The sequence below is a fragment of the Scyliorhinus canicula genome, chromosome 1 (assembly GCF_902713615.1).
Source record: "Scyliorhinus canicula chromosome 1, sScyCan1.1, whole genome shotgun sequence".
Taxonomy (NCBI): Eukaryota; Metazoa; Chordata; class Chondrichthyes; order Carcharhiniformes; family Scyliorhinidae; genus Scyliorhinus; species Scyliorhinus canicula.
Window position 1 is genome coordinate 254,750,467 of NC_052146.1, and position 26,631 is coordinate 254,777,097.

Here is a 26,631-nt window from a genome sequence, read left to right on the forward strand (position 1 = left end):
GTTAGATAAGCCATAGTTAAAGCTTTCAGAAAGTTTCATTTATTACAATAAACATGACTTTTCACAGGTTCTGTCAGGTAGAAACAGAGTGATAGAATCCCAAATGTCTCAGAGAACTAACTGACCTGTTTCCACTCTCCATCCTGAAAGAGGCCTATAGTTGGACCCCCAGAGTGCTCATCTGTTAGAGTGCAGGGTCCTCCAATATGCAAATCTAAATCTGACGGTGTACATAACACTCTGACTTCCATGTTGGGCGAAAGGTGGGCAGAGTTTGCCCATTGCATTGTCCAACAGTTTTTACCAGGAGATCAGGGCCAGGCGGAACAGAAGAACTGCATGTAGCTCAACAAAAATAACATGGGCTGCTGCTGCCTGGGTCAGTGCTCCTCCCACTCCACCAGACCTCCAGTGCTATTGGGGGACTGACTGGTATATTCCATTAGTCAATTACCTGATAGTTAAGATTTTGAGTACCACTGTCTGAGAAATGGTGTGGAATGACCACAAAAACACAAATAGTTTTGCTATTGCATATAAATATGTGAATGACATACAGCATAATTTTATACCAATTTGTTGATCAGCCACAGTTTATAAAATGATGGAAGTAACATTTGTTACAGAACATATTAATTCACAGTCAACTACAATAAGGACTTTTTAACTAATCAAAAAGCCTTTAAAGTGGACAACAAAATAGCCATTTTTACACTGGCCTACTATATTCCAAAGAAGTTCCAAGAATCCCAGGCAGACCCAGATGCAATTTTACACAATTGGAACATGCTTGAAAATCTAGATTTGAATTGATGAAACAGGGATATTAGATGCTAATTCTTTTATTTAAGTTATTAGGACAGCAGACCTGCTTTTGATCCAAAAAGAAATGAGTATATTTTAACTACTGCACATTTTTCCCCCTGTAGATGAGTTGATGAAAGTATATTTTAACAAGTCTTCATAGGGAAAAATTGAACAAATGTCTCCCAGTGATGTTATGAGAAAAATCAGTATGTCAAGAGAGAGCAGATTTTTAATTCAATTTTGAAAAAAAATCAAAACATAATTATATTTTAGAAAATATGAACTTTTCTCTTGCTCTTAAATATTATTGACCACAGGATATTACGGCAGTAACAGTGCAGCACTCTATTTGTTTAATTTTTTTATCCAAACCTCATAAATACCACTGTAGCTGCAACTCAATTTGAATTATCATTCACTGGATATACACCAGTCATGTGCCTGTTGCTGTTACTTTCACACTTTCTAATCACAGTAACAGTAAAAATGATTTTATATGAGTTTGCATCATTCACAGTTCTTACCCATGGCCTGTCCTTCCAAGCAGGTCACTGCTGCTATTAATGAAATGTTCTGCAACTAAAATATTAATCCCTGCAACCTAAACAAAGCATTTCGCACATCAGAATATACACTTTTAGTGCCGACATAAAAAAGATAATAAAAAGCATATTAAAACCTTTGGATGGAAAAGTCCTCTTCTCTGCTGAACAAAGTGAATTCAAACCCTTGTCTTCAGAATTGTAGGACACCGGTGTACACTTAACACTTTTATCTACAATTCCTCTCACTCTAGTTAGCAGCAGAGTTCACCTATTTATTGCAAATGAGATAACACATCTACTGAAAGTAAGAGAGGAATTTCAGAGAAATGTATTTATTGTTGACATGCTCGTAGTCCATGGAATACATCTCAAGGCCAAGGTTTACATAAATTTGAACAGACAATATAATATTGCTCCAGCAATAGTGCTTCACTGGGTTTCTTTCTATCTGTCTATGGATCTACTACATTTATTAAATACACCCAGAAAAGCATGCCCAATGATGTTTTAAGTGTTACATGATGGTAAACAAGTAAACTTACACATGGACATGTAAATAGAGGAATATGTATGTCATGTATCAGAGAATACATTCCTGCTGGTGAAATGTCATGTGATCTGTAATGCCGTCACCAGAGTGTTTGCGTGGGCTTGGCAGTTCTTCATCTATGATTGTATGAGCAACATCTCGACTCATCGTGTTTGTAAGAGTCCAAGAATGTGGCACCTCCATGCCTTTTCTCTTTTGTGACAAACTTAGAGATATAACAATGTAATATTGTAATTTCATATAAATTTTATATAAGAGAGAGACCAAGACAGAGAGAGAGAGATGAAAAGTGAGAAATGCACAGTTACACATGGTTCTTGCAAAACTTAATTCCAACTCATTGTGAGCGATGGTGTAATTTTACTTATTAATTGAGGGAGAAAATATGAAACAACTTACAGCAAGGTATGTCTTCATTTCTTTATTGTAAGCGAAGAAAAGGAAGCCACTCAGCTTGTCCGTTTTTAGTTGAAACAAAACCTCAAATTGCATCCCACCAGAAAAAGTACTTGAATGCAACTCTAAGTACCCTGAAAGACATAGAAAAGAGAATCTAACACAAACTGCTCAAGGAAATAATGTATTTCAAAGTGTAATGGATAATAAATGCATCTGTGGATGACTTCGCTTTTTGGATGTGATCGACATAGAGCAATGCCCTTAGAGAATTATAGGGTGGCATTTATTGATAATACAGTACTGTAAAAAGAAATGATGTGGAGATGCCGGCGTTGGACTGGGGTGAGCACAGTAAGAAGTCTTACAACACCAGGTTAAAGTCCAACAGGTTTGTTTCAAACACGAGCTTTCGGAGCACGGCTCCTTCTTCAGGTGAATGGAAAGGCTTGTTCCAGAAATGTTTATATAGACACAGTCAGAGATGCCCCGGAATGCGAGCACCTGCAGGCAATCAAATCATCAAAGATGCAGAGAGAGAGGTAACTCCAGGTTAAAGAGGTGTGAATTGTCCCAAGCCAGTTCAGTCGGTAGGCCTCTGCAAGTCCAGGCTTGTTGGTGGGGGCCGAATGTAATGCGACATGAATCCCAGATCCCGGTTGAGTCCGCATTCATGCGTGCGGAACTTAGCTATAAGTTTTTGCTCAGCAATTTTGCGTTGTCGCGTCTCCTGAAGGCCTCCTTGTAGAATGCTGACCCGGAGATCAGAGGCTGAATGTCCTTGACTGCTGAAGTGTTCCCCAACTGGAAGGGAACAGTCCTGCCTGTTGATAGTCGCACGATGCCCGTTTATTCGTTGTCGCAGTGTCTGCATGGTCTCGCCAATGTACCACGCTTCGGGACATCCTTTCCTGCAGCGTATGAGGTAGACTACATTGGTCGAGTCGCACGAGTATGCGCCGCGTACCTGGTGGGTGGTGTTTCCACGTGTAATGGTGGTGTCCATGTCGATGATCTGGCATGTCTTGCAGAGATTACCCTGGCAGGGTTTTGTGGTGTTGTGGTTGCTGTTCTGAAGGCTGGGTAATTTGCTGCAAACAATGGTTTGTTTGAGGTTGCGCGGTTGTTTGAAGGCCAGTAGTGGGGGTGTGGGGATGACCTTGGCAAGATGTCCATCCTCGCTGATGATGTGTTGGAGGCTGCGAAGAAGATGTCGTAGTTTCTCCGCCCCAGGAAAGTACTGGACGACGAAGGGTACTCTGTCAGTGGTGTCCCGTGTTTGTCTTCTGAGGAGGTCGGTGCGGTTTTTTGCTGTGGCGCGGTGGAACTGTCGATCAATGAGTCGAGCGCCATATCCCGTTCGTACGAGGGCATCTTTCAGCATCTGTAGGTGTCTGTTGCGCTCCTCCTTGTCTGAGCAGATCCTGTGTATACGGAGGGCTTGTCCATAGGGGGTGGCTTCTTTAATGTGTTTCGGGTGAAAGCTGGAGAAGTGGAGCATCGTGAGATTATCTGTGGGCTTGCGGTAAAGCGAGGTGCTGAGGTGACCGTCCTTGATGGAGACGAGTGTGTCCAAGAATGGAACTGAATTTGGAGAATAGTACCCATAGTACGATGGGTTTCAAGATGCCCTCGATGTGGCCAGAGAGGTTCTCACACAGGGTCCCATTGCCTGAAACGATAGGACGGCCTGGTGTGTTGGCCTTGTGTATTTTCGGGAGGCAGTAGAGATCTCCAATGCGGGGATTACGTGGGATGAGAGCACGTAGGGTGTTCTGAAGGTCTGGATCTAAGGTCTTGATCAGTCTGCTGAGTTGGCGGATGTGTTCCTTGGTTGGATCTGCGGGTAACTGCCTGTAGTGTTCCTGGTTGTCGAGTTGTCGGTATACTTCTTTGCAGTAGTCTGTTCTGTTCAGTATGACGGTGGCCCCTCCTTTGTCTGCTGTTCCATCCCACCATCAAACTCACCATGGACTATTCTCCAAATTCAGTTCCATTCTTGGACACACTCGTCTCCATCAAGGACGGTCACCTCAGCACCTCGCTTTACCGCAAGCCCACAGATAATCTCACGATGCTCCACTTCTCCAGCTTTCACCCGAAACACATTAAAGAAGCCATCCCCTATGGACAAGCCCTCCGTATACACAGGATCTGCTCAGACAAGGAGGAGCGCAACAGACACCTACAGATGCTGAAAGATGCCCTCGTACGAACGGGATATGGCGCTCGACTCATTGATCGACAGTTCCACCGCGCCACAGCAAAAAACCGCACCGACCTCCTCAGAAGACAAACACGGGACACCACTGACAGAGTACCCTTCGTCGTCCAGTACTTTCCTGGGGCGGAGAAACTACGACATCTTCTTCGCAGCCTCCAACACATCATCAGCGAGGATGGACATCTTGCCAAGGTCATCCCCACACCCCCACTACTGGCCTTCAAACAACCGCGCAACCTCAAACAAACCATTGTTTGCAGCAAATTACCCAGCCTTCAGAACAGCAACCACAACACCACAAAACCCTGCCAGGGTAATCTCTGCAAGACATGCCAGATCATCGACATGGACACCACCATTACACGTGGAAACACCACCCACCAGGTACGCGGCGCATACTCGTGCGACTCGACCAATGTAGTCTACCTCATACGCTGCAGGAAAGGATGTCCCGAAGCGTGGTACATTGGCGAGACCATGCAGACACTGCGACAACGAATAAACGGGCATCGTGCGACTATCAACAGGCAGGACTGTTCCCTTCCAGTTGGGGAACACTTCAGCAGTCAAGGACATTCAGCCTCTGATCTCCGGGTCAGCATTCTACAAGGAGGCCTTCAGGAGACGCGACAACGCAAAATTGCTGAGCAAAAACTTATAGCTAAGTTCCGCACGCATGAATGCGGACTCAACCGGGATCTGGGATTCATGTCGCATTACATTCGGCCCCCACCAACAAGCCTGGACTTGCAGAGGCCTACCGACTGAACTGGCTTGGGACAATTCACACCTCTTTAACCTGGAGTTACCTCTCTCTCTGCATCTTTGATGATTTGATTGCCTGCAGGTGCTCGCATTCCGGGGCATCTCTGACTGTGTCTATATAAACATTTCTGGAACAAGCCTTTCCATTCACCTGAAGAAGGAGCCGTGCTCCGAAAGCTCGTGTTTGAAACAAACCTGTTGGACTTTAACCTGGTGTTGTAAGACTTCTTACTGTGTAAAAAGAAAGAAGCACGTCACTGTCGGCAACCAAATTTTGGTGCAGCGTAAGAAAGAAATGCAACTTTGAGTCACTTGCACAAAACATATCATTCATTGATGACCTTAATAATTTCAAATACATGAATTAGAGCCCTCTAAGTCAGAGCCAGCTCAGTATAATCAAACTCAAGGCATAAAGTGTATCTCCGTAGCTCAGTATACCCGGACATGGAATCATCAAAAGTGGAGTTTTCTGGAATTTTGCAGAAGCCACAATGTCTTTCTTGGGAAGCACCCAAAAAGGTGTGAACTCCCCAAATCCCTACACAGCCCTTTTATCATGGTATTAGTGGTATGTATCTGGGAACATAGTCTTACTGGTTTCACGTCACTTGGTGTGTAGTGACATCAGCAGAGTGCGCGTGGGCACTCATTCCAGCAGATCACTATTTTGATTGTATGAGCAACACCCTTAATAAACCTCTCATCCTGCTTTACAAGATTCCAGAATGAAAGCACTTCCATACCATGTCTCTTTGCAGCAGCAAAGAAATATAACAGGAAAGAAAACTGGCGATAAGGATTGAGGCAGGAAAATCACTGGAAAGTAGCTTTTCGGTGACCATTTGTGGAATGGTATCGTGACCAGCAGAAGACTCTAAGGATGGGAGTCACATCCACACAGACATTGGGCGAAACACTGCTGTCGCTGTGGAAGTTTTAACAAAAACGTTTGACAGAAACTGCGAGTAAGAAGCCATGGAGCAATTGTTTACATTGAAATAAGTGGAGTCTGGGCTGCAGAGACTGTGCACATGGCAAATCTACACCTGCTGTGGGGAACTGGGATCTTGAGGTGTGCCGAATCTGCATGGGCCACTACTCGGTCGAAAAGTCAAAATACATAAAAGGGGAAGATTTCCTAGTAGCTGGTTCAAGGGATTGTTTGTGACATACTTTCCAACACATTTGGAAGGGAGAATGTGTAGACCCTAGGAGCCGGGATTCAAAAATGGCGGGAAAAACAGGTACCATGGACAGGTTTTCTTAAAATAAATTTAAAGTACCCAATTATTTTTTTTCCAATTAAGGGTCAATTTAGCGTGGTCAATCCACCTACCCTGCATATCTTTGTGTTGTGGGGGTGAGACCCATGCAAACACAGGGAGAATGTGCAAACTCCACACGGAACGTGGCCCAGGGCAGGGATCAAACCTGGGTCCTCAGCGCCGTGAGGCAGCAGTGGCAACCACTGCGCCACTGTGTCGCCCAACCTATGGGCGGGTTTGATGATCATTATGAAACATGGAATTCATATGTAGAAAGATTCCAATTGTTTTTAATAGTTAATGAGACTACGGAGGAGCTAAAGGTCACAAGGTTTCTCAGCTCAGTTGGCCATAAAACATTTATGCTGCTATAGAATCTTTTACACCCAACAAAATCAGGAAACAAGTCCTTCAGTGAATTAAGGAAAATTTTAGAGGGACATTTCTCTCCTATACCATTACTGACGGCAGCTTGATGATACTCTTTGAGACAGGATGGTTTGTGAGTTACACAGTGAAGCAATTAAGAGGAAGCTTCTTACTGGAGAGCTGTCAGATAGGAGCTGGAACAAAGGTCCATAAAATGGATTCCTTAAGGAACAAGGCTGGAAAGGTACAACCCTGTCACCGTTGTACACAAGTCAGACACTCAGCGGGGTAATACTGGAGTAAATAATAATAAAAATCTTTATTAGTGTCACAAGTAGGCTTATATTAACACTGCATTTAAGTTACTGTTAAAATTCCCAAGTCGCCACACTCCGGTGTCTGTTCAGGTGCACTGAGGGAGAATTCAGGATGTTCAATTCACCTAATAAGCACGTCTTTCGGGACGTGTGGGAGGAAATCTGAGCCACACAGACACAGGGAGAATGTGCAGACTCTGCACAGGCAGTGAACCAAACTGGAAATTGAACCCAGTCCCTGGTGCAGTGAAACAACAGTGCTAACTACTGTGATACCTTGCCGTCCACTATCAAAATCAAATACATAGAATCATAGAATTTACAGTGCAGAAGGAGGCCATTCGGCCCATCGAGTCTGCACCGGCTCTTGGAAAGAGCACCCTACCCAAGGTCAACACCTCCATCCTATCCCCATAACCCAGTAACCCCACCCAACACTAAGGGCAATTTTGGACACTAAGGGCAATTTATCATGGCCAATCCACCTAACCTACACATCTTTGGACTGTGGGAGGAAACCGGAGCACCCGGAGGAAACCCACACACACACGGGGAGGATGTGCAGACTCCGCACAGACAGTGACCCAAGCCGGAATCGAACCTGGAACCTGGAGCTGTGAAGCAATTGTGCTACCCATAATGCGACTGTGCTGCCCTACCACATCCAGGAACTATGGTAAGAAGAGCTACACATCCAAAGCATGTTGGGCTCAGAAAACCTCTTGTACACCAAGAAAGTGCAAGAAGAACAATACAAGTAAGCAATCCAGTCATGTCTACAAATTAATGGATGAAGCTCAAGATCACTCATAAGACTGCGAAACTGAGCTACAGCAAAAGCTAAAGTTAGGTGTGTTGTCAATGCGGGGAGTTCAACACACTTTTGGGCATATCCAAAACTTGAAGGTCATGAAATTAAAATGGAAGTAGATACAGGTGCAGCAATATCAATAATAACTGACTCAATTTATCATCAAATGCTGAGGTATCTGCTTTTAAAACCGTCAATAACGATCCTTACCCGAACAGGTGCCAAGATGTGGCGACTAGGGGCTTTTCACAGTACTTCATACTTGTGACAATAAAATATTATTATTATTATTATTATTAAGGACGTACAGTGAAGAGGTCGGACCATTAAAAAGATGCATTATGGTGAAAGTAGAAGCAAATGAGCAGACGGCAAAGTTGTCACATTGTCTGGAAACATATCTGCTCTATTTCGTACAGGATGGTTGACTAAGATTAGGCTGAACCTGGGACCAGTTAATTAATTAGTGGATTCAAAGAGCAACTTGCAAGAACTTCTGAAGAAGTATGATAAGGTGTTTGAAGATTCACTCAGCTCTATAGCTTGAATTGAATTAAATCTAATAATCAAAGCAGACAGAAGACCCAAATGTCTCAAAGCTAGAACTGAACCATATGCCTGTTGTGTTAGGTACACGGTCTAACACTGGCTGCAACTGGATGCAGTTTAGATCAGAAAGATACTCCAGACCTTGAAGTTAGTTCAATCAGGGTTATTATGCCTTCAGGAAAGAAGTGACCAATAGTATTTGCTTCCTGCACTCTTAATAGCACAGAAATGATTTACGCTCAGCTAGAAAAAGAAGCTTTGAGCATCATTTTAAGTGTAAGAATGGTCCACCACTACCTATATGGGTGTCATTTTACTCTTTTGACGGGTCAGTGAACCTTGACTACAATCTTCGGGCTCTATAAAGGTTTACCTTCTTGAGCAGATAGTAGATCATAGAGATGGCCATTGATATTGTTAGCGCACTCTTACGACATCTAGTATCGTAAGTCAGAGGAGGATGCCAATGCCAATACCACGATTGCTGTTACAAGTCAAGCATGACCCAGAAGAAAATTTTGTCAATACTTTGTTTTTCATTCTCATGGATAGTGTACCTGTGACTTCATTTCAAGTTCAAAGGTAGAAAAGGACCAATCCACTGATGGGGAAGGTGATGGACTTGGTCCAAAAAGGAACGCTGTCAGACGTTCAGACAAAAAATACAGACCTCAATCCCGACACCATACAAAGACTTGAGTTGACAGTACAGAATTGAGTTCTGTTCTGGGGAATCCGTGTGATTATTCTTCTGTGCTTGCATAGTAGAGTCCTTGACCAACTGCATGAGAGACATCCTGGTGTGGTAAGATGAAGGAATCGGCAGGCAGTTATTTTTGGTGGCCAGGGTTAGACGCACCAATTGAAGAGAAAGTTGGGCAATGCCAACCTTGTGCAGAACTAAGGAACACTCCGCTACTACAACCATTACATTTGTGGGAATGGTCAACTCAGCCATGGAAGAGAATACACATCAATTATGCTGCTCGGCTTTGTGATTGTTTGTGCACTCAAAATGGCCAGAAATCGCGATAATGAAGTCAACGGTGACTGAGCAGACCATTAAGAAATTAAACTAAATATTTGCAAGATTGTGGAACACTGGAGCAGATTGTCAGCGACAATGGTACACACTTTACTTCAAAGAAATTTGAGGACTACTTGAAAGGGAACAGTATACGCCATATCAAGTCACCTCCATATCATTCCCCAATTAATGGATTCGCCAAATATTTTTTGTAATCATTAAAACATTCACTCAAAGCATTGAAGGAGCAGGGAACATTACCAAGAAGAGTAAACAAATTTCTAATATTTATTGGAAGACTGTACATGCTACTGTGCAAAGTTCACTGGCAATGCTGTTAATCAAGAGGAAACTATGAACACAGTTTGATTTGTGACCTCCACCTGACAAATCAGAGATTGTCAAATGACAACTTCAAGCTCAAGTTTCTAGGAGGGAAAAGATCTCCAAAGACGAGTATTCAACCAGGGAAAGAGAGTGTTAGCTAAGAAAAAATGGGTACCAGCTATGATCCTAGCAAAGATAGATCCAATATCATACACCTTGAAGATGGACGATTAAAGAGTTTAGCAATGTCATGCTGATCAGTTACTTGCTGCATGAAGTGAGTTAGCAGAAACTTCTCAAGAGGATTTACCTTTAGAAGATCTGGAGAGTTCATACTTTGAAACAGGAACCAAAGGGAGTGATGAGTTTCCTAAGACTTTTCAAAGACTAGAATGACAAGATATAGATAGCCAGAATGAAGGACTTGACATATGAGGAGCAGTTGAGGACTCTGGGTCTATACTCGATGTAGTTTAGAAGGATGAAGGGGGGTCTAATTGAAACTTAGAGAATACTGAGAGGCCTAAAAAAAGTGAACATGGAGAGGATGTTTCCACTCATAGGAGAAACTAGAACCCATGGGCACAACCTCAGACTGAAGGGACGATCCTTTAAAACAGAGATGAGGAGGAATTTCTTCAGCCAGAGGGTATTGAATCTGTGGAACTCTTTGACGCAAAAGTATGTGGTGGTCAAGTCTCTGAGTGTCTTTAAGATAGAGATAGATAGGTTCTTGATTAATAAGGGGATCAGGGGTTATGGGGAGAAGGCAGGAGTATAGGGAAGAGAAACATATCCGCCATTATTGAATGATGGAGCAGACTCGATGGGCTGAACGGTCTAATTCTGCTTCTATGTCTTTTGGTCTTATGGTCTTATACTGAAATAACTATCCAAGGAGTACCATCTACAGAAAGGAATGTGGACCCTTCCAAAGTCACAAGTAGCTGAGTTGAAAAACGCTGAATTCTATCAAAAAGGAATAGATATACACTGCAGTGGCTGTCTTATTGAATTGTATATATGTATAGAAATAACATATCACAGAACATAGAACATACAGTGCAGAAGGAGGCTATTTGGCCCATCAAGTCTGCACCGACCCACTTAAGCCCTCACTTCTGCCCTATCCCCAAAACCCAATAAACCCTCCTGACCTTTTTGGACATGAAGGGCAATTTGGCAGGTCAAACCACCTAACCTGCATGTCTTTGGACTGTGGGACGAAAGCAGAGCACCTGGAGGAAACCCATGTAGACACGGGGAGAACGTGCAGACTCCGCACAGACAGTAACCCAGCGGGGAAATCGAACCTGGGACCCTGGCGCTGTGAAGCCACAGTGATATTCACTTGTGCTACCGTGCTGCTGTACCGATCTATTGTATAAATGTTCATTGTTGTTGTTACAGAATTAAGGTATGAGGGACAGGTGTTAATCTGGGAATAAATTCTTGCTGGTTACGCATTACGTGATGTCAGCCGAATGTTTGTGTGGGCTATGAGCAGACCACCATCTTAATTGTATGAACAACACCCTTAATAAACCCTCATTGTGTTTTACAAGAATCCGGAGTGTGGGTGTCTGCATACTTTTTCTCATTGCGACAACAAAGAAATATAACAGGTTTTATAATGAATGGCTTGGGAATAAAGCCAAATACACTTCTGGGGCATTTTGCCTGCAGATACCTGGCAGTGCCATTAAGAGAGCATTCAATGAAATTGAGGTGAAGGAATTAAAAGAGTAAGAAAATAAATGAAGTGCACCATACAAACCACAGAAACTCTGGGTGGGATCCACCGACCAGCGCCGGGTCGGAAAATTGCCCGGGGCCGGCGTCAATCCCGCCCCCGCCGTGTCCCGAATTCTCCGCCACCCGAGATTCAGCGGGGGCGGGACTCGCGCCGCGCCGGTTGGCGGGCCCCCCATGGCGATTCTCCAGCCCGCGATGGGCTGAAGTCCCGCTGCTGACAAGTCTCTCCCGCCGCCGTGGTTTAAACCACCTACCTTACCGGCGGGATTAGCGGCGCGGGAGGGCGGTGGGGTCCTGGGGGGGGGGGGGCGGGCCGATCTGACCCCGGGGGATGCCCCCACGGTGGCCTGGCCTGCGATCGGGGCCCACCAATCGGTAGCGGGCCTGTGCCGTGGGAGCAACCTTTTTCTTCCACCTTCGCAATGGACTTCACCATGGCCGAGGAGGAAGAGACCCCCTCCCCTGTCCATACGCCGGGATGACGTCAGCAGCTGCTGACACTCCGGCGCACGCGCGGACATACGCCGGCCTCATCAAGCAGGATGATTAGGGGAAGCACAGTAGCAAGGGGCAGCATGGTAGCATAGTGGTTAGCACTGTGGCTTCACAGCGCAGGGTCCGGGTTTGATTCCCTGCTTGGTCACTGTTTGTGCGGAGTCTGCACATTCTCCCCGTGTCTGCGTGGGTTTCCTCCGGGTGCTCTGGTTTCCTCCCACAGTCCAAGGATGTGCAGGTTAGGCGGATTGGCCATGCTAAATTGCCCTTAGTGTCCAAAAAGGTTGAGGGGTTCAGTATTTTCCAGGACACCAGGAGGAGTTCCACTGCTCTTCTTTCAATAGAGCCATTGGATCTTTTCAAAATACCCGAGAAGGAATATGGGGCTAATATAGTTGGTTTAATCCTTCATCTGAATGAAGCATAACTAACCTTGAAAAGGTTACCCAATAAGATAGAGGCCAGGATTCTCCCCTACCTGGCGGGGCTGGGGGTCCCGGCGTGTTGGAGTGGCGTGAACCACTCCGGCGTCGGGCCGCCACCAAAGGTGCGGAAGTGTCCGCACCTTTCGGGGCCATGCCCTCACATTGAGGGGCTAGGCCCGCGTCGGAGTGGTTCCAGCTCCGCCGGCTGCTGTGAACGGCCTTTGGCGCCACGCCAGCTGGGGCCGAAAGTACTTCACCACTCCGGCTTCCGCACCTTTGGGGCGGCCCGACGCCGGAGTGGTTCACGCCACTCCAACACGCCGGGACCCCCAGCCCCACCGGGTAGGGGAGAATCCCGGCCTCTATCTTATTGGGTAACCTTTTCAAAGTTAGTTATGCTTCATTCAGATGAAGGATTAAACCAACTATATTAGCCCCATATTCCTTCTCAGGTAGATTGAAAAGATCTAATGGCTCTATTGAAAGAAGAGCAGTGGAACTCCTCCTGGTGTCCTGGAAAATACTGAACCCCTCAACCACCATCTCTAAACCAAATTACCTGGTCATTATTTCACAGCTGGCTTTTGGATCTTCTGGCACTAATTGGCTGCCACATTTCCCCACATTACGTCAGTGACTACATTACAATGGGGCTTAAAAATGCTTTGTGAGGTTCTGAGGTTGCACAAGTTGCTAAGTAATTGCAAGTTTATGTTGTAAATAAACAAGTGATGAGAACAATCATTCAAGGCTGAGGTGGCAATTGGGGACTATAAAATCATAAGAATCTTAAAACTATGTTCAGTCCCCAATGACGAAAACAAATGCAATATACAATAGAATACTAAAGAAGCACCGACCAATCAAAACATTAGGAGTATGTATTTGTCCAAGGCATAAGGACGTAAGGTACAAGGATAAGCTTTGTAATTTAATTGGAAGTCGTTTTAAAAAATTTATTCACAGCCGGCTGGCAATACCAGCATTTATTGCCAATTCCTAATTGCCCTTGAGAAGGTAGTGGTGAGCTGCTTTCATGATTCATTGCCCTCTGTATGGTGAAGTTGCTCTCACAGTGCTGTTAAGTAGAGAGCTCCAGGGTTCTGAATGACAGTGAAGGAATGATAATATATTTCCAAGTCATGGTACTGTATGACTTGGTGGTGGTGGTGGTGTTCCAGTGCATCTGCTACCCTTGTCCTTCTAGATGACAGATGTTACAAGTTTTGATCATATTATTAATGAAGCTTGGTGAATTGCTGCAGTAGATGGTGCACGTTGCAAGAGCGAGTCACACTGAACTAATAGCGGAGGGAGGAAATATTGAGGTGGTGGATGAGGTGCTCATCAAGAAGGATGATTAGGGGCAGCACAGTAGCAAGGGGCAGCATGGTAGCATAGTGGTTAGCACTGTGGCTTCACAGCGCCAGGGTCCGGGTTTGATTCCCTGCTTGGTCACTGTTTGTGCGGAGTCTGCACATTTTCCCCGTGTCTGCGTGGATTTCTCCGGGTGCTCTGGTTTCCTCCCACAGTCCAAGGATGTGCAGGTTAGGTGGATTGGATCATGCTAAATTGTCCTTAGTGTCCAAAAAGGTTAGGAAGGGTTATTGGGTCAGGGGGATAGGTTGGAAGTGAGGGCTTAAGTGGGTCAGTGCAGACTCGATGGGCCGAATGGCCTCCTTCTGCACTGTATGTTCTATGTTCAGGATGCTTTATCCTGGGTGGTGTTGAATTTCCTGAGTTCTGTTGGAGCTGAACCCATCCAGGCAAGTGGAGAATATACCATCTCATGTCTGACTTGTGCCTTACAGATGTTGTAATGGTTTTGTGATGTTGTACGAAGTAAATAATGGCATGATGGGAAAACTGGTAACTACTGGGTACTATTTAAGAAAAGCTGACTTCGCATGACCTAAAGCCTGAATAAGATCAGAGAAGCTGATCCGAAATGCCTGGGCCCTGCAAATTCTGATAAGACTAACTCGTCATAACCCGAAGCAGTCTAAATACAACAAGATAGGGCCAGAGCAAGTCTCCTCCGACTCTTAAACATTCCATCCAAGGACAAAATAATGATCTGAGTGACGGGACAGAGTCCTGAAAGGTCAGCAAGGTGACGCCTGTTTTATGATATTGCTTATGTTTGTACTTCTGATCGAATTCTTGACCAAACTGTAGTCACGTAATCCTGATTCTGATAATGTATAAATGCTGAGCTGATTCTCTGTGAAAGCGCGGACTTGAGTAGGAATCAGCATAGACACTCTCTGCTCTCCGACCTCAACTTTCAGCCATAAACTGCAGTCTGTTTAAAAATTAAATCTTGTTATGTTTTCTTAACGAGTGTTGTTGAATCTTTCTACCACATTCCAGAAGCGGGAAAAATATTGACTTCTACAGTTTGAGGAGTTAAGGGCTGAGTCATTTTCTGCAGAATACCTCGCATTTGACCTGCTTTGGTCTGCTTATGTGACTCGTCTAGTTTAGTATCTGGTCAAGGTGAAAAAGTTTAATGATGGTAATGCCATTGAAATAATGCATTTTCAAGGGGCTACTGGATAAAAATAAAAATATGTTATTTTATTAAGAGATAAAGGATGCTTATGCAGCGGCACAGTCATTCTAATAAAGTGCTTTAACCAATCCAATGCCTAAATGGAAAATCTGGGCTAATAAACATGACATACGGCAGTAGTGATGGCTCATGTTCTGATCTGGTCATGAAAATGATTTGGAATGTGTAATGAACTCCAATTGGCTTTATTGGTTGGCCAATTGGAGTATGAGCTCCCTCAATGATAGCTCATTGACGGGGCCCATGTAATCACCTGTGTAGACTTTGTGAGCTAGTCTTAAATTGACTGGACTGCTAGCAGCATTGTTTGTAGCTGCTCCTGTAATATCGTTATTGTAAATAAATATTGGTGTGGTGACGGAACTCCTGCCTCCCGTGGATTACTACAGTGGCGACGAGGTAAACTAAGAATTTTGCGGAGACCAGCTGCCGCACTCGGAGGGTAAGCCTTGCCATTTTAAAAATGCCGTTTTTTGGGAGGTTAGAGGCATTCGACCCGGCTATTGAGGACTGGTCCCAGTATGTGGAGAGAATGTGTTACTTCTTCCGGGCAAATGATATACTGACGGACGAAAGGAGAAGGCTTATCTTGCTGTCGGCATGTGGACCCTCCGCTTTCGCCATTATACGTAGTCTGACTTATCCCGATGCGCCGGACACGAAAACTTTCCAAGAAGTAACGGAATTGGTGAAAGAGCACTACGACCCAAAACCACCCCTCATTTTGCGTAGGTACAGATTCTACACAGCGAAGCGGGAAGACAGGGAGTCAGTCACGAATTTCTTGACCCGCCTGAGAAGGCTGGCGGAAAAATGTGAGTTCGGCCCGACGCTAAATGAAATGCTTCGGGACCGGTTAGTGTGTGGTATAAACAACCTCACAATACAGAAACGCCTGTTGGCGGAAACGGAGCTAGACTGCAGGCAGGCGTTACAGCTCGCACTGTCCCTAGAAAAGGCAGCAAGTGGGGCACAGGAACTACAGGGCACGCCAATGGAGGTAGATACCTGTGAGAGGGACTACCACAACGGGTCCTGCTACCAGACTGACGCTCTCAGGAAAAACCTGAGGAATAGAGGGAAAAAGGAAAACCCCAGAACTGCCCCCAAGTCTGCCAGGACTAACTGGAGACAGAGGGAAGTACTGGCTGAGGCTCCCCCAACAGAGAAGGACCGTTTCTGGCACCAGACAGAGTGGGGTAACAACGACAGAAACCCTAGAAGGAGGTGGCAAAAGAGGAATAGCAGGTGGGGACGCAGGGAAGTACACAACCTAGATACCTTATCCTCCTCCGAAGGGGAACAATTATATAATATTACAACGAAGAAAGCAGAACCCATTCGGATTACCCCACGGGTGAACGGGTGGCCGACAATAATGAAAATAGACACGGGTGCGGCCGTATCAGTAATGGGAGTGGCAACATTTAGAAAAATCAAAGATGGTCTCCAGCCACTAACCCTAACAAAAACATCGACAAAACTTAAAACCTACACGGGGGAACCCCTGGAAGTTCTAGGCACGACTCATGTACCTGTGGAATATGAGAAACAATTGCTCAGATTACCGTTGACGATAGTAGAGGGCTCTGGACCAAGCTTAATTGGACGGAACTGGCTGAAAGACCTAAAATTAGATTGGATGAAAATTTTCCAGAGTGGAAGCGGGCAGTTGAGTGGAGTACTCCAAAAATACCCGGAGGTCTTCCAGGAAGGTTTGGGGGAAATCATAGGCGCCAAAGCAACTTTGCACGTGGACCTAGAAGCCCTTCCAAAATTTTGTAAGGCCTTTTGCCTTAAGGAAGAAAGTAGATGACGAAATAGAAAGGTTACGGCGCGACGGCATTATCAGACCAATACAGTTCTCGGAATGGGTAGTGCCGGTGGTACCAATTTTGAAGCCAGACGGCTCGATACGTCTCTGTGGAGATTTCAAACAGACAGTAAACAAATACGCACTGCTGGACAAATACCCAGTCCCGAAAATAGACGACCTATATGCCAAATTGGCAGGTGGGCTTTTGTTCACAAAACTAGACATGAGCCACGTCTACCTGCAGTTAAAACTGGACAAGGGCTCCCAGAAGTTCGCTACGATCAACACCCTGAAGGGCCTTTTTTGTTATACTAGGCTACCTTTTGGAGTGTCATCAGCCTGCGTTATATTCCAGCGTACGATGGAAAATATTCTGCAGGGACTACCGCAGGTGGCGATTTATTTGGACAATGTCTTTATCACGGGTAGGACAAACAGGGAACACTTAAGGAACCTGGAGGAAGTGCTCAGGCATTTCGCAAAGGCAGGCGTACGGCTAAAAAGGGAAAAATGTGTTTTTCTGGCCCCACAAGTGACGTACCTGGGATATAAAGTAGACGGGTCAGGCTTACATCCATTAGAAGACAGAGTAAGGACAATAAAAGAATCCCCAGCTCCCATCACGGTCCAGAAGTTACGATCATTTCTAGGGTTGGTAACCTATTATGGAAAATGTATTGAAAATAGGGCGTCCATCCTAGAACCCCTCCACTAAAAAAGGGGCAAGAATGGAAATGGTCCACCCGCCAAAACCGAGCATTTAGGGCCATTAAGGAACAGCTGTCATCCGAAAATGTCCTAGAGCATTATGACCCAAGGAAGGAGTTGGTGGTCACTTGTGATGCATCCCCCTACGGGGTAGGAGCCGTCTTAGCCCATAGAGGAAGGAATGGGGAAGAACGGCCAATAGCCTATGCTTCGAGGACCTTGGCGATGGCTGAGAGGAAGTACGCACAAATCGAGAAGGAAGGACTGGCGGTGATATTCGCAGTCAAAACATTTCACCAGTATCTGTACGGGCGGAAATTCACCATAGTGACAGACCATAAGCCGTTTATTAGGGTTATTAAAAGAAGACAAGTCAATACCCCCGATTGCATCAGCTAGAATCCAATGCTGGGCGTTGCTACTGTCGGCATATAGATACGTTCTGGAGCACAGACCGGGAACGCGAGTAGCACATGCTTTGAGCAAACTTCCCCTCCCGGACACTTCGCCGCAAATACCAAAAGTAGAGGAGACAGTAATGACTCTAAATTTTTTGGACGCCCTACCAGTAGACCCACAACATATTCAGTTGTGGACGCAAAAAGACCCAGTTTTAGCAAAGATGAAGCATTTACTGCTAACAGGGGAACTAGAAAGACTAGTGGAGCCCCAGATGCACCCATACTGGAGCAGAAGGGACCAAATAACCGTAGAAGACGGTATCCTATTATGGGGAGCCCGGGTAATCGTCCCAGCTCACGGCCATCAGGCAATCTTAACTGAGTTACATCACGGACACCCAGGTGTGTCTAAAATGAAGATGCTAGCTCGAAGCTACGTTTGGTGGCCAGGTTTGGACACAGACATAGCAGCCTTGGTACGTCGGTGCTAGGAGTGCCAACAGGGGCAAAGAGTGCCACCAGCGGCGCCATTGCACCCGTGGGAATGGCCAGGCAGACCGTGGACCCGCCTGCATATTGACCACGCCGGCCCTTTCATGGGCTCAATGTTTTTGGTCATAGTGGACGCCCACTCCAAATGGTTGGACGTCCACCAGGTAAACACGGCAAGCACAGCATCAACAATTGAAAAGCTTAGGGCCTCGTTTGCAACACATGGACTTCCGGAGGTATTGATGTCGGACAACGGAACGGCATTCACAAGTGGGGAATTTGGAAAATTCCTGAAGGAAAACGGAGTCCGTCACATCAAAACGGCCCCTTACCATCCAGCGACCAACGGCCTGGCAGAGAGAGCAGTCCAGACACTTAAAGCGGGACTCAAGAAGCAGCCGGCAGCGTCAATGGACACAAAGCTCTCCCGCTGGCTGTTTGATTACAGGACCACACCGCATTCCACAACGGGCATACCGCCAGCTGAACTCTTAATGGGAAGGCGGCTGCGAACGAGGCTGAGTCTCCTTTTTCCAAATTTAACGGGAAAAGTGGAGAAACAACAGGAGGCCCAACTCAGGGGGCATGATAATAGTCGGCAGCAGAGACATTTCCAGGTGGGGGCACCTGTTTGGGTCAAGAATTATGGGAATGGACCAACGTGGGTCAAAGGCACGGTAGAGTCCCAAACAGGGCCCATATCCTATGAGGTTTCAATAGGAGGTAAGGTGCTGAAGAAACACCTAGACCAAATAAGGGCAGCGGAACCACACCTGGAGGCAGGCGAAGCAGGACCGCCTCAAGCTGGGATAGCCCAGACGGAAAGGATACCCACACCCCAGCCCCGAGCAATTTCTCCAGACCCCGTCATCCAGTCATCAGAGTCGGAGATGGACACACTCGACGAGGCCGCCGCGACGCCTCTCCCCGAGGAGGAGGAAGAACAACATCCAAGGAGGTCGTCAAGGAGAAGACGGGCACCTATAAGGTACACCCCGCCCACTTCGGAGAACGACCCGGCGGACGACACAGAGGTGACAGACCCAGACATGAGGAGCAGGAAGAAGCTCAGAGGAATGCCAGCTGGCAGGAATTCCTCGGACCTTGGGGGGGAGGGGTGTAATGAACTCCAATTGGCTTTATTGGTTGGCCAATTGGAGTATGAGCTCCCTCAATGATAGCTCATTGAGGGGGCCCATATAATCACCTGTGTAGGCTTTGTGAGCTAGTCTTAAATTGACTGGACTGCTAGCAGCACTGTTTGTAGCTGCTCCTGTAATATCGTTATTGTAAATAAATATTGGTGTGGTGACGGAATTCCTGCCTCCCGTGGATTACTACAGAATGTATACTGGGACTGAAACTAATGACACCTGTGAGTGGGAGAAATTGTAATATCCTCCAAATTTGACATAAGAGCAAACGAATACACACAATAGACACAAGTTTAGGGTCTTGCTTAGATGTCTCCTATGTCAATGAGCAAAGGCGTACTTAGAATTAAGAAAAGCTGTAGAGGTTAAACACAACAGCAAGGAAATCCTTCCAGTTCTTTAACAGCAAGAGGGTTATCAAAGAAGAATTCAGGGCAGCACAGTGGTGCAGTGGTTAGCACTTCTGTCTCACGGCACCAAGGCCCCAGGTTCGATCCCGGCTCTGGGTCACTGTCCGTGTGGAGTTTGCACATTCTCCCCGTGTCTGTGTGGGTCGTATTTCGACAACCCAAAATATGTGCAAGGTAGGTGGATTGGCCACGTTAAGTTGCCCCTTAATTGGAAAAAACGAATTGAGCATGTTAAATGTATTAAAAAAATTAAAAAGAAGAATTGAGATTGCTTAATGATGCAAATAGAGTTGAAAGAAAGGATGAACTAAAAATAGTTGACATACTAAATAATTACTTCCTGGAAGTATTCATAGAGAAGACACTGGAGGCATGCAACCTATAATAGGAGGTTCCACAGTTAAATTTAATGACTCTGAAATCACTTGCACTTGCGAGATGGTCGTAGGTCATTTTGTCTTTTTATTTCTAATCTATATACATGTCATACACTTTCTCATGGGAGCTTCCAAAGCACTAGATTTGTTCTGACTCTCTTTTCTATTCACTCTTTCTGTAAATCTTTCCTTTCCTCTAGCTCTTTTTTCTATATGTTTTCTTATAAGACTCTCAAATGTTCCTTTACTGTTGTATTCAATTTTGCATGCTCATCTTTGTTAAAGTACATGGAAGTAACAAGATAACAGTTATGTGCAGGGTTATGTGAGAACAGGCAGCCCAGGAGCAAGTGCAATGTCCATCATTTGAATGAGCAAAGGTAGTGGTAATTCGAAGGACCATAGGCATCTCTCTCCATTAGATGGAGACAATTGGTTATTTAGCTTGAGGAACACCACTCCACATCAAGCGTGGGGTAAGGAAAGAAGGCAGGTCTCCATGATTTACCAGAGGAGAAGTGCAACTGGCTACAAGAGAGGATGGGAAAAGGGATGCTGAGGCATGTTTACAGTGCTGTAACAAAGTCCTCTTTTAGCAGATTTAGTGCTGTGGATTCAGAAAATATTTTTGACCTTTGTAGATTGGAAGCATGAAAATATGCACACGCTTAATCAAAGGCTATTTACTTCCTGAGTTCAATGGACACTTTCTCCTGTTTTCAGCATTATTTTGAATAGATTTTGCTACTGCTCTGCAAGAAATACACCGAGAGTCTACAGAATAAAGGTGCAAACAAGATAGAATGGAGGAAATATATCAGAATGATTTGTCGCTACTTTATTTTCCAGGTGCAGAGGGAGAAAGGGCAGTGATATAGCCTCTGCCCTCTTTGCACTTTGCATGCATTCTCAGGGGTATTGGAGCATAGTGGCACGCTTCTTTTAAATAAAATGCAAATACAGCAGCCATGAGTTCATGAAGCTTCCCATCTTGTTTTCCTGGATTTCCACTTGGCTCATATTCAGAAACCAGCTCATTTATTGATAGTGGACTGTTGAGATGTCTCCAACCCCTGAGAATTGGAAGATTTGTCCGAGAACTAACATTTGTGTTAAATATTCTGTTAAAGATGTTAAAGATTAGCAAATACTTAAATATCAACCTCTTCTTTCAAAAAACTGTTATATATTTGGCCATTTCTCCCTGCTATAAGAATGGAATATTTTGCAAAAGCTATTTCTAAAAATCTTTTTCTACATTTGCTGACTTCTTGATAGATTTTATTTACAATCTTATCCTGTTCCTTTCTGTCCTCATTAGTTCTTACTCTAGTCCTTTGGGTGATTTTATTAGCTCTAAAATTAATTGCGACTGAACACTTTATTCATTTGCCCCAGCAGATATGTCCAGTTTTAACAATTTAATTCTCCAGGGAATTCTGCTTCAGCTTTATCTTTGCCACGTATGGTATCATTTGTTGCTGTTTCTAAATTAACATGTGCTATAAAGATCTTCTTTCTCTCTTCTGCACCATCCTTTAACGGCAGTCATCAAGTTCAGAGCATTTCCGTACAGTTTGACCTGACAAAATTTTCAGTATTGCATATAATTTCTCCTTGTACAATTCACGTTCCAGACTTTTTAAAAACTAACATGAGGATTAATAAACTTGTCTGAAATTTAACCAGTGATACAGAGTTTCTGGCGATTAAGCTTTCAAAAATACATAAACTATATCTGGTGCCCAGAGCTCAATGGATTAATAATTAATTAAGTTCTGTTTATTTACTCACTGTGCACTCCAATGCCTGCAGCAGTGCTATTCTCAGTTGAAAGGGATCTCAGATTTCATCTTGAGTTCGCAAGAGCTTTTAGTAGAATGTCAGTATACCTTAGCAATGGCCATGAGATCTTGAGACCTGACACCAATGCTAAAAATAATTATTTTGACATTATCTTGGGCCTTACGTAGTCTCATGGCGTGATTCTCCCAACAAAATGGTTTGGGCAGGTTTAGCGCGGTGATTTGCGCCAAGTGTTTGGGTGTGATCCAGACCAGTTTTCACCCACACTTCGGGCAGGATTCTCCGATTCTGCTGCTATGTCCGCAGGATCCGCCTGGTCTTACGACCAGAAACTCAGCGCCGTCCCAGCAACGACCCTCCTCCCGGTGGGGGGGCTAGCAGCTGCGCACTGTGTATACGGCCGCAGAATAGCCAGCTCCGTGACCGTGCATGTGGACGGCACCGGCCACGCCGTGCAACATGGCGCTGGCCACGGGCGGACCCGGCCTGCCAAATACTGCTCCCTGTAACCCCACTTGCCACCCTCTGACTACCCCCCACCAGTCCCCCCAGACTCCGCTGAAGCCCTCCCTGCCAGTGGAACGGCTCCCCTCCTGACTGTCGCGCCGCTGGACACAGTCTGCAGCCGCTATGCGAGCTCCCCGAATGCTCCAAGCATAAACTTGGATTCGCCGGCCGATCACCAAATGTGGTTTTTGCGTCAGCGAACGGAATCCCGCTCTTGTTAATTTGTTTGAAAATTGGGGGGTTTCTCACTGGAAAATCCCACACATAGGGTGGGATTCTCTGGCAGTTTCTGCCCAGCAACCAGAGAATGCCGGCCAAGGTCAATGGAGTTCTCCATTTTAAGCGGCTCGCCCGTGGCGTTTTTGTGGCGGGCGGGGCAGGAGAATACAGCCCATAGGGTACGATTCAATGAAAAAGTTTCAAAGTGTGGTTGTCAAAGAGCGGAAACTGGCACGAACTGCCCGGCATTCGAACTAACGAGGCCAGCACTGCAATTCAATGTTAATCGGTCCATTTAAGGAGGCCCATGGGCTTCATGCACAAATCATGGCTCGCCAGCCGATTCGCCGGGACCGTTCTCGTCAGCCTCCCATTAACAAAGTAGAGCAGCACTTGCACTGCTCTTGCACAGCCAAGTACACTCAACTCAGAGCCATGGCCCTGAGGCAACCGGTCCCATGATTCGGGGATGCAGACCTCGGGAGGCTCCTAGAGGTGTTGGAGGCCAGGAGGGATGTCCTGTTCCCTCGAGGGCCCTGGAGGGAAAGCCACAGGGCAGCTAGTGCCGCCTGGGATAAAGTGGCAGGGCCATCAGCTCAGGCAGCATGACCAGGAGGACTGGCTCCCGGTGTCGCAAGAAGGCCAACCACCTACACTGGACCACATGGGTGAGTTGGCACCGGCCACCCATCCACGCCCTCCCCCCCCGGGATTGTGCTTGGCAGCGCACCCGCCCAGCACCGTGCTATGCCCTGGCCCACCATGCCATCCACTCCCCAAAACCCCCTACGAACCCTCCTCCACCCCCACGCACCTGAGGATGCCACCATCAATGCATCACAGCTTTCATCCCCACCTTCACCAGCGCAGAGACGTGCACCTTGGTGGGCAATGGTTGTAGACAGGCTTTTGGGGCACATTCTGATGAACACCACACAGTTGCAGATGCACATCAGGTGGAGGCAGGAACACTCAGGCAAGACAGCAGTCAAAAGTCTGCTGGATCCCTGGACCCAGCTGGGTCTCAGTCAAATGCTGAGCGTCTAGAATAGGTTTGCCTGGAGTTGGTGCAGATGATAGGTTGCAGCTGTGATATTCAGAAGGGGATGTCAGTGACACTCCAGCAGGTCGATAGCTGATTCGAGGAGTCCCAGAAGCTATGGGCGCAGGGGATAGCACAGCAATCCGTGGCACTGAGGCAAACACTGCTAGGATAGCGACCGCAGTGGCTAGCCTGGTGCACAACATCAGCAGCATGAGTGGAGGTGTCCAAGGCATGGTGCAGTCGGATACAGCCATGGCTGAGGGCCTCGGTAGACTGTCTGACTTGCTGAGGGACATGACCCAGTACCAGGTGGACCTTGATGATGCCCTGCGGGGCATGTCCCAGTCTCAGATGGGAAGAGCCGAGGTGCTGCGAGCTGTCCCAGTCGCAGGTGGGCATTGGCGAGGCACTCCAGAGCATGTTCCAGTCACTGAGGACCATCATCAAGGGCGTCACCACCATAATGTAAGCATCGGCAATCCTCCAGAGCTGGCAGAGCCAGATGACGCATGAACAGCCGGGGCTCAATCCAGCTGCCCCACCGTTCTGAGGTGAAACCAGGGCTCCATAGGCACCGACTGGGAGGAGGGGGCGATGGGTGCCAACTCGGACCGATCAGCGTCTCACAGTCAGCACCCGCTACAGTGCGGCACAGCGGGACATGTGCTGATGGCAAGTGCGCCCGGGTCCCTCCGGCCTCAGAGCCCCCAGAGGATGCCTGCCACGGGCATCGAAGGCAAAGGGCCATCGTAAGCAGCATGTTGCCTCTACCTCTGATGTGTATCCTGGGAAGATACCTAGACGCAGTGGTAGAGAATGGAAGGCTCGAGGATCACTTGGGGGTGTGTTAGGTTGGTAGGAGGTAAGGGGGGGGGAGTGTGCGTGGGGAGGTAGGGGTGGTGGGGAGAGGGGGGCGGTACCATCGTGAAAGTGGGGCAGTGGTGCACAATTGGGTTTGAAAAACATTAAAAAACCTTCACCACAGCCAGTATGATGCCTCGAGCACTTTCTTCCGCAATGCATGCCGACCACCAAACCCATGCCCCATCTCCCCAGGCATGGGTGTCCTGGCCCCCACCTCCTACCCCAAAATCCCCCGCTCCCCTCCCCTTGACATACCACATGCACGTGATGGGTGTTAATGAACACTCAGAAGATAGGCAGGGGTCAGACTATGGCATAGATTGAGGAGCACCAATGTGCAGCTCTCTGTGGGTTATCATCACCCCCCTACCCTTGACAGTGACCTGCCTGCTGACAGTGCTGGAACACTCCCAGCAACCTGGATTGATGTAATACAGACCCTGGGAGGGTGGGAAATGGGGGGTTGCAGGGGAGGGAATAGGGGAGGTTGGCAGTGCAGAGGGATGGGAGGGGGGAGGAGGGGTTGCGATGCCATACGAGGCCACATCCTACGTGAAGGTGGGTGGTAATGTGGGCTTGGCCCTCTGGGCTTGCTGGATCCGCGCTGCTGTTGTTTGCCCTCCAGCCTCTGATGGTCCACTTCTTCCTCCTTGAGGTTGTCCTCCAGTCCCCCCGGTCTGACTCCTCCTCCACCTCCAGCACGTTACCCCGATGCTGTGCTCGGTTGCGGAGGACACAGCAGACCGCCACAATAAAGTTGGTGTTCTGCAGGGCAGCACCGGAGTGGTCAAGGCATCGGAACCGCATTGTGAGGAGTCTGATGTACTGCTCAATGATAGACCGGGTGGCTGCATGGGCCTTGTTATATCGGGTCCCCGCATCAGTCACCAGCCTCCGAACTGGCATCTTTAGCCAGTTCCGCATCGGGTACCCCTTATCCCCCAAGAGCCAACCAGCCACCCTGGGGTGGTCCTCGAAGAGGTCGGGGTGTTCCACTGCCCCAGGATGTAACAGTCATGCACACTCCCTAGGAAGCGTGCACACACATGTGCATGATTTTCTTGTGGTGGTCACACATGAGCTGGATGTTCAGGGAGTGGAACCCCTTTCTGTTGATGTAGAGCACGTCCTGATGGCCAGGTGCGCGCAAGGTGACATGCATACCATCTATTAGCCTCTGGACCTGCGGCATTCTGACGATGGAGGAGACTCCTACTGCCCAGGTGTCTTGTTGGGCTGGTCTATGTCAAAGATTATACAGTCAACTGCCCAGGCAAACAGGGCAACCAGGTCTTCAGCAGAATCCGTGAGAGACCTCACCCTCTGGCGTGTTGGCACCAGTATGACCCTGGTCCGCTGATTTCCTGCAGCCCATTTGTGCCTGGTGATTCACCAATGCAGATCCTAAGCGGGATTCTCCAATAATGGGGTAATGCCCCCATGCCAGCGTAAAAACGCTGGAGAAACACTCTGGACTTTCCTGAAGAAAGTCCTGAGTGATTCTCCTACCTGCAGGGGACTAGCAGGGCCCAGGAGTGCTTCTCACAGCTCTGGCTGCAGATACGGGGCCCGGCACTTCCAGTTGGGAGTCTGCGCATGTGCATGGCGGCAGTCTGCAGTGGCCGCC

At 46.9% G+C, this 26,631-nt stretch overlaps 1 protein-coding gene across 7 annotated transcripts in view; it reads right to left on the bottom strand.

Moving 5' to 3' along the window:
• The window catches only part of ush2a (Usher syndrome 2A (autosomal recessive, mild)), a 1,354,742-nt gene that overhangs the window by 834,835 nt on the left and 493,276 nt on the right, over positions 1–26,631 (bottom strand). For all 7 annotated transcript variants that reach the window (XR_005462328.1, XM_038811752.1, XM_038811743.1 and 4 more), the window contains one exon: positions 2,302–2,432. Coding sequence is in view for 6 of the 7 variants with exons in the window: in XM_038811752.1 (XP_038667680.1) it covers positions 2,302–2,432 (131 nt within the window). In the remaining variant the exon portion in view is untranslated. The remainder of the gene's footprint in view (positions 1–2,301; positions 2,433–26,631) is intronic.